Below are 14,413 nucleotides of genomic sequence, written 5' to 3'. Positions count from 1 at the left end.
TAAAATGTAATGGTATATGAGTTATCTTCAACCAGACATATAAATGATGCCGTTTTTAAAATCTCACATTATACATTTGTTTTGCCAGGGGGTGTCCCTAACAGCTCAGAGAGCTGCTATTGTTGTGGGAGTGGAGCTGCCGGTCTATGATCTCACCAAGAAGCACATAATTATGTCTGGACTCATGGGAGACACTGTGTATACTCACTTCCTGTAAGTTTGAACAAGCATAAGAGTTAAGTTTAGAAAGATCTAGTTGTATGATTAAATCCCCTTTCAGAGGTTACACATTAATCTCTTAATGTTAGACTCTTCAGAGAATATAATTAGATCTCACATTTTTTTCTCACTATCAATTGAGATGTAAATATACTTCTAGTGTATCTAAATGTTTACTTGTAGTATTTCAAATGACATTTCATGCCATGGAAGGTAATAGTTTTTTGTGCTATTTATGTAATTTTTGACCTGTGTAGACATTTTTATGGTTCAAAATACCTAAATTAGGTGTGTATATAAAGGCTGAAACTAAAATGTGTTTACTACTTTGAAAATAAAAGGATGGATTTTTAAAGTGTGAAATGTCTTCCTGATTGTTACACTGTGTGTGTGTGCGTGTATAACAAGTCTTAGCTTGAGATATATTTTTTTCAGGTAAAACTAACTGAAAAAGTAGTTTATTGATAAAAATGCAAACACAACTTTAAAATGTCTATGCTATAGCTAAAATTTTCCATAAGGGAGGGAATGTTTCTGTATACTTCTAAGTTGGTGGTAGTAGGTCATATTTTTATAATGGTTTATCTTTCATTAGCTCAAGCTTCACCTGTGGATTAGCTGGAGCACTTGCATCAAATCCAGTTGATGTTGTGAGGACACGGATGATGAATCAGAGAAAATTTCGAGATGGAACACATTCAGGGTACAAGGGTACTTTGGATTGCTTATTACAAGTAAGTACAAAGTATATAGCAACTAGTGGTAACTTTTATACAATCTTGTGATATCAGACATGAATTAGATGGTTTTCTGCATTGTAGGTAGACAGTGTTCTAGGTAGAATGTAGAATCTAGGTAGGTGTTCTAGAAAGCCCCTTCTGTGGTGTAGGACTTGTAGAGAACTCTGGGAATAATACATTCTAACTTTTGAACTTGCTGTGCCCATGTGCATCTTTCAGAAATTTGGACTCAAATCCTGTCCCACCTCTCCCACCTTCTGCTATGTAAAATCTATTCTCAGTGTTGATGAAATGTAAGGAGGTCTGCTTGCAACATGGAGGAACATATATATGCATTCATTCCTGCTGGTATTTAGGTCAGGTATACTAACAGGGAATTCTTCTGATGTGAGCACACTTTTTAAAAGGTACTGAAAAACTTATGAAAATATTTATTGAAATATTGGGACAAGGAGAAAGGAGAATATTTCAAATCCCTGAATATAGGGACCTACCAAGGTTGACAGTTCTTTATAGCTTGCATTTGCAGTTGGGATGAAGAGAGGTGTAGTATCGCCAAAAATCAATCAGTTAAAAAAAAGATTTCTCACTTTTCACAGTTCTTGCTTCTACTTCCTGCTTGAAGGCAGGGGACAGGAGAATTATAGCCAGAGCAGACAGGAAGTGGTTTGTTGTATCCTAGGTTCTGACTGGCTGTGCCAAAAACAATGACTTCCCCTAGAAGGAGTCAAGTTAGATTATTTGGAGGGAGTGAGCCAGGATTGTACTGACTGGGAGACGGGGCTCCAAAAGAGAAGTGGGTAGGAGACACACAGCAACTTTTTGAAAGGGTTATGGGAAACAAAGTTAAACATCCTGTTCCTGAGTATTTGTAAGCGTAATTGGAAGCTGCTTCCAAGGAGACAGTCACCCAAAGGCTCTTACCAGGACATAATGAACTCCATTCCTCTTTTAGGTGGAGGCATTTGTGTAGTACCTTTTGCTGTTACCAGCTGCATCTTGCGTTAGTGGGTACTAAGCCCTGGTCTATGCTTAAGTTAGTTCGACGTAGCTTCACACCTCTGAGTGCCGTACCTGTGCCAACCTAACTCCTGGTATAGATGTGGCTAGGCAGATAGAAGAAAGCTTCTGTACACCTAGCTACTGTTGCATGGGGAGATAGAAGCAGTTTTTCTGTCACTGTAGACAGTGTGTTGCTATAGAAATTTCTATGCTACTGGTGCTATAGCATTGCCACTGTAGTGCCCTGTAGTCTATGGCTTAGACTGGCAGTTTCCCCCTGTGGTGGCTACTGTATTGTCTCAACCCACTTTTCAGCAGTGGTCACTAACCTGTTGATCACGATTGACTGGTCGATCCTGGAGCCTCTGCCAGTTGATCACCTGGCACCCCTCACTCCTGCACCCCAACCCCCCCTGTCCCAGGCTCAGCCCAGAGTCCCCTCCCACACTCCGAATCCCTTGGCCCCAGCCTAGAGCCCCCTTCCCAGCCCAGTGAAAGTGAGTGAGGGTGGGGAAGAGCGAGCGATGGAGAGAGTGGGGAATGGAGTGGGCAGGGCAGGGCCTTGGGGAAGGGGTGGGATAGATCCTCAGTTGATCTTAAATTCAAAAAGTGATCTTGTGTGTAAAAAGACTGTAGACCACTGTCTTATAGGCTACTTGGGGAATGTATCTAACACAGGGCCACCTGCTGGTGAAGGAGGGAAATGGTACCAGAAGAAGCTGCTAGGGCCAGGAAAGACTGATTTTGGTGATTGGTGTCTAAAGGTGCTGAATGCTATTTTGCTGTAAGCGGATTATGGGTCATTACCTCCTGCAAGGTCTCTTGGGGAGGCTGTCTTGGATACTAACATGAATTAAATACAACCTGGCCATTTGTTTCAGTTGCAGGTTTTTAAGTAACTCCCACCTGTGCCTAAATCACTGTTCAACATATTCGTAATTGATCTGGAAAAAGGGGTAAACAGTGAGGTGGCAAAATTTGCAGATAATATAAAATTACTCAAGATAGTTAAGTCTAAAGCTGACTGAGAAGAATTACAAACAGATCTCACTAAATTCGGTGACTGGGAAACAAAATGGCAAAAATAATTCAATGTTGATAACTTCAGAGTAATACACAATGAAAAAAATAATCCCAATTGTGCACACACAATGATGCACATTAAATTAGCTGTTAACCACTCAAGGAAGAGATCTTGGAGTCGTCATGGATAGTTCCCTGAAAACACTGGCTTAATATACAGCAGAGATCAAAAAAAGCTAACAATGTTAGGAACTTTTAAGAAAGATAAGATGACAGAAAATATCCAGAATGCCACTATATAAATGCATGTGTGCCCACGCTGAATATTACATACAGCTCTGGTTGTTACTTCAAAAAAGATTCCTTTTGTCACACCTTTTCCAATTCTAATGTAATAAAAATAATTAGGAGTATGGAACAGCTTCCATACAAAGAAACATTAAAAAGACTGGGACTGTTCAGCTTAAAAAAGAGACAACTAAGGGGGATATGATATAGGTCTAAAATCATGAATGATATGGGGAAAGTGAATAGGGAAGTGTGATTTACTCCTTCACATAATACAAAAACTGGGGGTCTTCCAATGAAATTCATGGGCAGCAGGATTAAAACAAATATAAGTACTTCACACAATGCACAGTCAACCTGTGGAACTCATTGCCAGAGGATGTTGTGAAGGCTAAAAGTAAAACGGGTTCAAAAAGAATTTGATAAGGTCACGGAGGGTAGGTCCATCAATGGCTATTAGCTGAGATGATCAGGGATGTAACCACATACGCTGGGTGTCCCTAAACCTGCAACTGCCAGAGCCTGGGACTGGACTACAGGCAGGATCATTTAAGATTGCCCTGTTGTCTTCATTCCCTCTGAAGAGTCTACCACTGCCCATTGTCAGAGACAGGTTGCTGGGTTGTATGGGCCTTTGGTCTGACCCAGTATGGCTGTTTTTAGGGTCTGGTGTCTTGTCATTAAATGTTGCTTTGTGTTTGTAAAGGTTCATGCTAAAAAAAACCCAACAGCTTTTTGTAGCCCAAATAGCAACAGGAAACATTAAGGGGCAAGTAGTGTTGGTATGCCTGCCTATGCTACAGCTTTAATTTAGTACTGGTAACAGTGGCAATGAAGACATGGTAGCACAGACCTTGGTTTGGGCTAGCTGCTGGAATACATACCTAGGATCCCCAGTTGGCTTGTGTTGGGATGGCTAGCCCATTCTGTCGCATCTTTACTGTTATCCTCACTAGCTAAATCAAAGCCAGTGTGGGTATGCCTAGCCCTGCTACAATTATTCCTTAATTTGTGGTGTGGACATACCCTTTGTGTCACAGATTTCAGGTGTGGGTTTCCTAGTCTTCACTGAAGAAGTTTAAACAGAGCAAGGTGTGGAATGGGGAATTAACTTGCTGTTTGGGTTCACAATGCTGCATGGGAAGTTAAATCTCCTTCCAAAAACTTTGCAATGCAAGCTGTTTCAAAAATATACTAATCTTTCCCCATAATGCATAAAACCTAATATTGTTCTTTGTATGTAGTGGATGACTGGGAAGGGAAAATTGTGGACCCAGTGTAAATGAAAGATCCCTTTTTAAAATAACACTACATAAAATTATCTTTGAAAATGAAAATTTCTTCAAAAAGACTCGAGTTATTGCCTGTAGTCCCATATGACTTGCTCTGTTTGAGTCTTAATTAAAGTTATATGTTAAATGTTTCTTGTGAGAGCAGCTGAAACTTTTCAGACTTCAAAAATGTGGGGAAAGATTTTCAAAAAACAATTGCAAACCTACCCTTTTTGACTAGGTCTGATTCTTAATATTATGTCTATTTCATGCTCCTTTACTGGACAAAAATAACCCCCTCACTGGGCTTAAATTTAGTTTTTAATACCTCTTTTCTAGTAAAGTTAAATTAGTTCTGTAATGTTGCTGTCAATGTGGATTATTTAATTTAAATATATGCTCTATATTTAAATTCACATTGTTATGGTTAAAGTAAGATCTTAACTTAGTCTGGTGTTGGAAACTCCTGCTGTCCTATTGCTGATTCCACAAGAAGGTAACTGATCAGCAGGTTTAAATGCCAGACTTCCCCTGAAAGGTTTTATCAAGGTAGTCATGACTCTTGTCTTTGTCCAAAACTGGATGGGCAGTAATTCTGCAACATTCCCAGTCTGAGTTGCTATGAGACAAGAGACTATTACTATGAATTGAACCAAATGTCTTCCTCCTGAAGTAGCACAGAGCACCTTGTAATTGCATTCATTATGTAAAGTATTAGCTGTTCTTTGGATATAATCTTTCAATGAAAGTTTTGTTTTACTCTTCTCATTCATATGCGTTTTTAAAATATTTGTTTCAGACCTGGAGGTATGAAGGCTTTTTTGCTTTATATAAAGGATTCTGGCCAAACTGGTTGAGACTCGGTCCTTGGAATATTATCGTATCCTCTTCAGAAGTATTTGGAAATATTTATTAAACTTTTTTGTGAAGAGCAGTAGGCATTGAGTAGAGAGACAATTGACTAGTGAATTGTGCTTCATATAAAACATTTGGTGTAACTTGTCAGTATAAAAGTAAATTTATTTTCCATCTCTTTATAAATGGAGTACTATGGCACCTATTAATATTCCCTAAGATTTATATAAAGCTGAACCTCTAAATATAATCTTTTTCAAAACATTTTTTCCTTTAGCTCCCAATTTACCATTTGCGTGTTTTTAGATTGCGGTTTAGTTGACATAATAGTGACCAGGTCAATTAGCAATTTGGGTGGAGGGGGATGGGTGGATGGGTTTCTGTTTGAAACTATTTCCTGCATTAATAAAACTGTTTGTAGATGGTCACAAGATCTTTTCACACACCAATTTTTAGCTTATACAACTTGTACAATAGACCATTTGGCATCTGTTTATCCTTAAAGAAAAGGAGTACTTGTGGCACCTTAGAGACTAACCAATTTATTTGAGCATGAGCTTTCGTGAGCTACAGTTCACTTCAGAGTATGCATCCGATGAAGTGAGCTGTAGCTCACGAAAGCTTATGCTCAAATAAACTGGTTAGTCTCTAAGGTGCCACAAGTACTCCTTTTCTTTTAGCGAATACAGACTAACACGGCTGTTACTCTGAAATTTATCCTTAAGTTCATTGTTTTGTGAGAAGATGAGGCACAGCTGTAATATTCCTTTCTCTCTTCCCACAAACAAGAATCTACACAGCTTCAGAGTTTCACCCACTAAGAAGATAGGAGGCAAAAAGACTGTGGGTTCCTCTCCTATTGTGGCCTCTCTGACCTTTCCCCAATTCTAACTTTCATGTTTAAGGTGTTTGGGATAGAACTTGGGGAAGAATTAGGCTGCACTAGGAGGATCCTGTTGGTGAGAGTAACATGCACTGAAACAAGTTTCCCCATTAGCAGTTTGCTACAATGTTGCCTAGAGTTCTGTGCCCTGGACTATAGGGAACATTATAGCAACTGCTGGAGAGGAGTGACTTGTTTTGTGGTGGACTGGTGGTTGTGTTAGGAGGCATTTAATGGGAGACCAAAGTTCCACAGGGCTGCAGTCAGTAGTTAAGTGAATGCAGTAGGAATTATGCATCACAAGTGTGTTAAATAAAAAATGCAAATATCTGCAATTGTTTTCCTTGACTAATTGCACAGTTCTTTTTGACATACGAACAGCTGAAGAAATTGGATTTCTGAAAGATGCAAGATTGTGTAATAAATCAGTAAACTGTGCTGACATGGTATTTGAACTCAAGGCATCTTTTTAAAAATGCTCTTCAGTGTTTTTTCATCAGAGCATAGGACTTGCTTGCAAAAAGCAGGAGGATCATCAGAAGAACATTGTAAATCAAGACCATACATAAAATGATCTCAGAACTGTGGATGCTTAACTGATGTGCCAAATGCTATGCACCAGTTATTGAAATGGAACTGAAAGTTGGCAATACTCCTCTATCAACTGTTTAAATGCTGTTGGACATAATGTATGGTACAACTCCAGAGGTTTTTCTGCTGAAGTGTTTTACTTCTGGATGAAATCTTAATAGGAAAAGAGCTACATCTGTTTGTCCAGAGGTAAGTAGGTAATGGAAGAGCCTCACTCTTTTGTCCATACTAATGAAACTTGATGTATTAATGTGGTCATAAATCATTGATTAAGCTTCTGAAATTTTTGATGCCTTGGAGTTCAAGTGCAGGACATGGAAAATTTTATTCCAAGTGACTCCAGGACTTTGTAAAAATACTTGTTAAATGAACTTCTGGATTCAGAGCACATTTCTGTTGCCGTCTATCATTTAAATGTATATGTAACTTACGTTGGGAGCAATGACACTTCAGTTTAACATGACTTGTTGTTGTCACCATTTTCCATGTTTGAGAAAGGTCTGGCATTTTTTAAGATACCTTATTCTTGGTCTTCAATAGAAGGGATTCTAACAGGTTTCATCAAGAAATTAATATCTATAGACTTCAAAAAAATGTAGTAAAAAATAGAGCATTCACTCCCATCTGCCTCCTGTGAAAGACGGACTTAATTTTTCAATACTTGTTTGAGTCTTATGAAGAGGAACTGCTTTAAGCAGTTAGTGGCTGTCACACTTCACCTGAAAGATGCATGCCACACATTGAGGCAGTTGAACAACTGAAAGCTCAAGAAATGCAGATGCTTACATACAGAGAGCATACATCCAAAAGAGGCAATCTAATGTATTGCTACTTTCCTAAACAAGAATTGGAGAATTGTGCTCATCAGTGCTGATACTTTCATTCAGCAAAATGAGTTCAGCTGAAGTTACTTTAATAGAACTTCTTTTAAGAGCAGTGTGAGTTGACTTCTTTGTAGGTTCTTCTTTTCCTTTGAATTGTCCAGGAAAACTTTCTGCCATAAACTAAAGAAAATTAGTATCAGGGTTACTGTATGAATGCAGGTTATTCAGTTACAAAAGCATGGGAGCGAGTGAAGTGAATGCCTATTCTGGATCCATTGCGGCTTGCAGTGTAGGATTATTAAGTGTACAGTTGTGGTCTATGGAGATTTCATCTTGAAACATTCATTACAATATCTGCATAGTCATACGTTGCACTTAAAGCAATTCATGTTCTAGTGTGGATTTCACTCTTAATATTTCAGTGTTTAAATGGTTGGTTTCAAGATGCACAAAGTAGGTATTTTTTAAATGCACAAGGCACTTTTCTTCTGAAAATACCAAGTGTTAAGGTAAAAGCATTACTTTTCAAAGTGTTTGAATGTTTTTAAGGTAAAAATTATGATGCATAGTTATGCTCGTGTGTGCTGTCTGTATTACTGCAATTAAACTTTTGTGTAGAAATCTTTGTAAAATATTTTTTATACAGAATGTAAAACAAAATTAAGGATATATCATTTAAACTTTTTAGAACTTAAACACTTTTTAGAATGAATAAAATGCATTGTTGCTAAGTTGAGGTACATTTGCTTACAAATGGAACCTAGGGATGGTTCTGAGGCAGTTGGTTAGAGTGTACTTAGGATAGTAAGAGAATATTCTGCTGGTACTGCAAACTGTATGTTGTAATTCATCATTTAGCTACATTAAAATAGAGTTCCTGTAACTAAAAATGTGTATTTCAGTCACACAGTCTCAATAGGTTAATAGTAACAGAAATCAGTTGGGAAGTCTGACAAGCTAATTCACTTCCAGTTTGACAGGCTTGCAATTGTAGACCCAAGGGCTCCATGATAGAAAGGTCAGACAGTCCTTTGCATGTTCGGTACCCCCTGCTGCTTAACACCAGAATCTTTGATCCCAATTGGAATGCCTTTGTTTGCAAAGGATTGCTGTGGGTAAAATGGACATCCTGACAGTAACTACAAGTGTTTAGAAGTTCTCACTGTCCCTCTTGTGCTGCCCTGATGTGAGGGAAGAATTGGTGATTCCCAACCTTTTCCAAACCATGAGTCCACGTTACAACAGAAAAGTCTTGGGACCACATTCCCATCTAACTAAAAGAAAAGGAACTGTGTTTGCAATTTCCCAGAGAGAAGCCATGCCATAGATACTTAAAACACTGGCCTACAATCTTAAATGGCACGAAGGCATCAAAACAGCCTTGCCCAGCAGTGCCAGGGCTCTTAAACAACTTTTCTTAAGGAAAAGTCTGGGGGGGGAGAGAGACATTTTAAGCTAAGTTAAATGTTTGAAATTATAAGTTGTAATTGTACTTTCATCTGCACATTAGTATTAATACTATGAGCCTCTTGCAGAAATGTTCTATATTTTTCTGGTATGACTGAATTGTCAATGCTGCTTGATACGCAGAATAGGCAGGTTACCCCAATCCACTGTACCAAAAAGTTGAGTTTGTGGGTAATGTATATGCAAGTATATTGTCTCATTTGCAGTAATATGCACCACCTGTCAAGTGACATTACTAACCTTTCATGCTGCAACTGATCACATTGAAAGGGATATGCAAATATTCAGAAAATCACCAAAGCAGTTCTTTATTGTGCCAAAAATATTGACTTATAGAAGTGCATCACTTTGTTTTCATATTAGATCATATCAGTGTGTTCTGAAATATTGAACGTATGTTTCATTCAGCCCAATTTGTTACTGCTGCTCGTAGATTTATTGTGCTAGTGAAGTTATTTATTCATATGGAATGTTACAGGGAAACGGAATGTTTTTATGCTTTGTGTTCACATGCCTTATCTGCATGGGAAAATGTCTTATTTCAGCATAATAAATACATTTGCGGGGAGAATGTAAGATGCTTTGGCCTTTGGGGATCTAAAATAAATTTTTAACTAAACTCACTCAACTTGGTTTTCCCATTTCAACAATGCTTATTGCCTAATTAACAATCAAACTGTTTGTTTGTAATTCCTCTTCACCCCTGGATCCAAGTAAAACATTGTGAATTGAATTCTACCAACTTACTAATATCGTGAAAGTTTAACCATTTTTTGTCTGAGTTTTTTTAAAATGTCCTAACTCTGCTTGAAGTAGGGAGATGCTGCTGTACTGGCTGGGACAGAAGAAAGAAAGAAGACAGGCATGTAGGGCCATATTTTTAAATGTACTTGGATGCCAATCTGCATATTTAGGCACCAAAGTACCTTTAAAAAGATGGAGTTTAGTATCCCCCCTCCTCTGCTGGGAGACTCCAGTAGCTGAAGGAAAATGCCATCCTTCTGTCTCCTTCCTCCCATATTTTGGAGATGCTGGGAGGACTACAAACTTGCTGCAGATTTTGAAGGGAGCAGAGACCTACCAATTAGGGTAGTAGAGAAAGAGGATGTGACCTAAGGGGGGATGTCAATTCTGAAGCAGTTCACTAAGAGCAGCCTATTCTTGGAAGACAGCCTATTCTTGAAGCTCTAGAACTGCCCTGAGCTGGCATTTCTTCAGTAGCACAGGATGTTTGTTTCTTCCCCCTAAGGCAGTGGTTTTCAAACTGCAGGTCGTGACCCAGTACTGGGTTGAGGAATGTAAGGCACTGGGTTGCAGTGGCTCCGGTCAGCACCACCAACCGGTCTGTTAAAAGTCCTGTCGGTGGTGCTACCCGACTAAGGCAGGCTAATCCCTACCTGTTTTGACACTGTGCTGTACTCCAGAAGTGGCCAGCAGCAGGTCTGGCTCCTAGGTGGGGCGGCCACGGGCCTCAGCACGCTGCCCCAACCCTGAGCACTGGCTCCGCACTCACATTGGCCTCACTCCCAGCCAATGGGAGCTTGGGGGGGGTGGGTGGTGGTGGTGCCTGTAGGTAAGAGCTGTGTGGAGCTGCTTGCGTGCCTCCGTCTTGGAGCTGGACCTGCTGCTGGCTGCTTCCGGTGCACAATGTGGTGCATGGTGCCAGGACAGGCAGGAAGCCTGCCTTAGCACCCCCGCTGAGCCGCTGACCGGGAGCCACCCGAGATAATCCCACACCCCAACACTGTGCCCCACTCCCTTGCCCCAGCCCTGAGCCCCCCAAACCTGGAGCCCCTTTTGGCACCCCAAATCCCTAGCCCTACCACAGAGCTTGCACCCCCAGCACAGACACCCTCCTGCATCCAGCCCAGAGCCCTTTCCCACACCTTGAGCCCTGTACCCCAACCCTCTGCCCCAGCCCTGAGCCTTCCCATGCTCCAAAACCCTCATCCTCAGCAATGTTGGGTCACAGGCATCCCCAATTTTCTTCAACTCGGTTGCCAGAAAAAAAGTTTGAAAAACACTGCCCTAATGCCAGTTATTTGGGATATTTATAATTTGGGCTATCAAAGATAAAGTTGGAGTAGGTGGGCACAATCAAAAGTTAGGGACTAGTGGCAACTTGCATTATGCTTGTGAGGGACTCAGGCTATAATAAAATACTTCAGCCAGCATCTATCTGAAATAGTACCTTTAAGCACCTAGAGGTCAGGCACAATCAGACCACATTCTGTAGCAATGTTGATTCTATCATGAATTTTGCACCTCCACACAGCTGTGGCTTACAGTGGAGTGTAAAATGTAGCAATTTTTGGACCATTTTTGAAGATGAGGGATTTTTGCCACACTCCTTGGGCACTGTCTAAGCAACCCGCCCCAGAACCTCATTTCCATTGTATGTTCCAAAGAAGTATCTCCTTCAGACAGCCTACACTTCTGGTTCCTGTCACTCCCTGGCTGCAAACTAAACTTGAGCTATCATTCCTTGAACCTTTGCTGCTTGGTTCCATGGAACAGTGTAGAAGGAAGTATGCACTGTAATCAGACTAACCTCATCTTGTAGGGAAAGCTAGAGAGCAAGATGCAGGACAGGAAGGGCAAAAAACAATATAGCATGCCTAGCTGCAGCAAATGGTGAATGCCGTAGCAAAAATGCCAAATTTGTGTATTAGAAAAGTCCAACTCTAACTGTGGAATCAGAGTGCAGAGCCTTTTAAGGTCGATAATACAGTTTGACCTCACTTATTTTCAAGTTCTTTTCAGGCTCTGGCAGGCACCACTGCATCAGTTTGTACTGTGGTTACATTTTCAAGGTTATCTCTGTACTTACAAGGGCTAGAAACATTTCTTGTTTAAGAGAGAGAGCTCAGATAGAGTACAACTCCATACCAAGGAGTCAATTCTGCAGCATATTCCATAATAATAGAAGTAGATAAAGCCTGAGTATAGTGTGATTTATTACAGATAATTAGTATAAAGAAAGCCTCTTGAGTTTTCAATCTGGATTAAACATGATCACAGCACCAGAACTCAAACAATTTAGGAATGTTTAGATACTTAATCATTTTGATATATATTAAAGATGAAATGTAAAGTATAATTTGTTTTCTAAAACAGTACTAACCATGCCTTTTGATATCAAGATCTTACATTTATAGTTAGCTGTAGTTATAATTGCCATTAAACTGAAGTGTTACATAGCTTTTTGTACTGATTGTAGTAGTCTGTGCAGGTGTAACCTTCAGGTGGGCTAGCATTCACTTTATTGCCCTTCTCCAGTGTCTTTAAAAAAAAAAACCAACCCCAACTTCCACAGAAAAAGCTGGAGACCTAAAGTTCAGTCTCTAAGGATTTTCAGCAGGAATTGCACTGGGTCAACCTCCCCATATTCAAGTTCCAAAAGGAACTAAAGAAATGAATTTAATTAACTTTATAAAATCTTCTGATAAAGAAACAAATCTAATGTTTACAGAATGACATGGCTGTTTTATAATCCACAGCCATTACCTTCAGTTATACAGAAACATAAATAAAGAAAACAAATTAAAATCTGAAGAGTTCACTCCCCACAGAAACAGTGAGAAGAAAGAGTTCCCAAAAGCTTAGGTTTTGTTCACCTAAATCTCAGTCTTTGATCATCAAATTTATAGTCTGAGTCTAAAATAACATCTTCCTTCCACTTGCTTGTAGGAATCTTCAGTTGGAATCCAAGCAGACACTTCCTCTGCTGAAATCACTACTAGCCAGTCAGCTAACTGATTAAATCTATACACTTAACTGAGTGATTGGTTAAAGAAAACCCTGCTGCAAAATACTTCAGAGTTAGGGACAACAGTCTTTCTGCTTCTGGGCTCAGCTCCTCACTAGCTGCCCAGACTGCTTGCCCTTATGGAGTCTGACCCCAGCAACAGGGAACCTACTGCAGCAGACCCAAAACTACCACACCCAGTTCCAGTAGCTTCTGGATGTGGAGTGATTGATCTACCTATGAGGATCCTCTACACATAGCCCTGGTCTACACTAGGAGTTTAGGTCGAATTTAGCAGTGTTAAATGGATGTAAACCTGCACCCGTCCACACGGTGAAGCCCTTTTTTCGACTTAAAGGGCTCTTAAAATCGATTTCCTTACTCCACCCCTGACAAGTGGATTAGTGCTTAAATCGGCCTTGCGGACCTTGTGTCCTTGTGAACACAATTAGACGGTATTGGCTTCCGGGAGCTATCCCAGAGTGCTCTATTGTGACCGCTCTGGACAGCACTCTCAACTCAGATGCACTGGCCAGGTAGACAGGAAAAGGCCCGCAAACTTTTGAATTTCAATTTCCTGTTTGCATGGTCACCTGCAGCTTGCCACGCTGGCCAGAGCTCATCAGCAGAGGTGACCATGATGGAGTCCCAGAATCGCAAAAGAGCTCCAGCATGGACCGAATGGGAGGTACGGGATCTGATCGCTGTATGGGGAGAGGAATCCGTGCTATCAGAACTCCGTTCCAGTTTTCGAAATGCCAAAACATTTGTCAAAATCTCCCAAGGCATGAAGGACAGAGGCCATAACAGGGACCCGAAGCAATGCTGCGTGAAACTTAAGGAGCTGAGGCAAGCCTACCAGAAAACCAGAGAGGTGAATGGCCGCTCCAGGTCAGAGCCCCAAACATGCCGCTTCTATGATGAGCTGCATGCCATTTTAGGGGGTTCAGCCACCACTACCCGAGCCGTGTTGTTTCACTCCTTCAATGGAGATGGAGGCAACACAGAAGCAGGATTTGGGGACGAGGAAGATGATGATGATGATGAAGTTGTACATAGCTTACAGCAAGCAAGCGGAGAAACCGGTTTTCGCGACAGCCAGGAACTGTTTCTCACCCTGGACCTGGAGCCAGTACCCCCCGAACCCACCCAAGGCTGCCTCCCGTACCCGCCAGGCAGAGAAGGGACCTTTGGTGAGTGTACCTTTTAAAATACTATACATGGTTTAAAAGCAAGCATGGTTAATGATAATTTGCCCTGGCATTTGCGGCTCTCCTGGATGTACTCCCAAAGCCTTTGCAAAAGGTTTCTGGGGAGGGGGCAGCCTTATTCCGTCCACCATGGTAGGACACTTTACCACTCCAGGCCAGTAGCACATACTCGGGAATCATTGTAGAACAAAGCATTGCAGTGTATGTTTGATGGCATTCAAACAACATCCGTTCTTTATCTCTCTGTGTTATCCTCAGGAGAGTGATATCATTCATGGTCACCTGGTTGAA

The 14,413-nt window shown here is 40.7% G+C and overlaps 1 protein-coding gene across 4 annotated transcripts in view; it reads left to right on the top strand.

The window, feature by feature from the left end:
• SLC25A30 (solute carrier family 25 member 30) overlaps nucleotides 1-14,413 on the top strand; it is a 29,013-nt gene that overhangs the window by 13,734 nt on the left and 866 nt on the right. For 2 of the 4 annotated variants that reach the window (XR_012640558.1, XR_012640559.1), the window contains 5 exons: nucleotides 89-213; nucleotides 815-953; nucleotides 5,343-5,423; nucleotides 6,642-7,061; nucleotides 13,511-14,104. Coding sequence is in view for 2 of the 4 variants with exons in the window: in XM_074961090.1 (XP_074817191.1) it covers nucleotides 13,549-14,104 (556 nt within the window). In the remaining 2 variants the exon portion in view is untranslated. Of the gene's footprint in view, nucleotides 1-88; nucleotides 214-814; nucleotides 954-5,342; nucleotides 5,424-6,641; nucleotides 9,990-13,510; nucleotides 14,105-14,413 lie in introns of those variants that run through there. The other 2 variants (XM_074961104.1, XM_074961090.1) reach the window with 2 other exon arrangements.

This window comes from Natator depressus, chromosome 1, assembly GCF_965152275.1.
Source record: "Natator depressus isolate rNatDep1 chromosome 1, rNatDep2.hap1, whole genome shotgun sequence".
NCBI lineage: Eukaryota > Metazoa > Chordata > Testudines > Cheloniidae > Natator > Natator depressus.
Note: the sequence above shows the minus strand (reverse complement) of the source record. Positions and strands in the feature narration are given on the sequence as shown.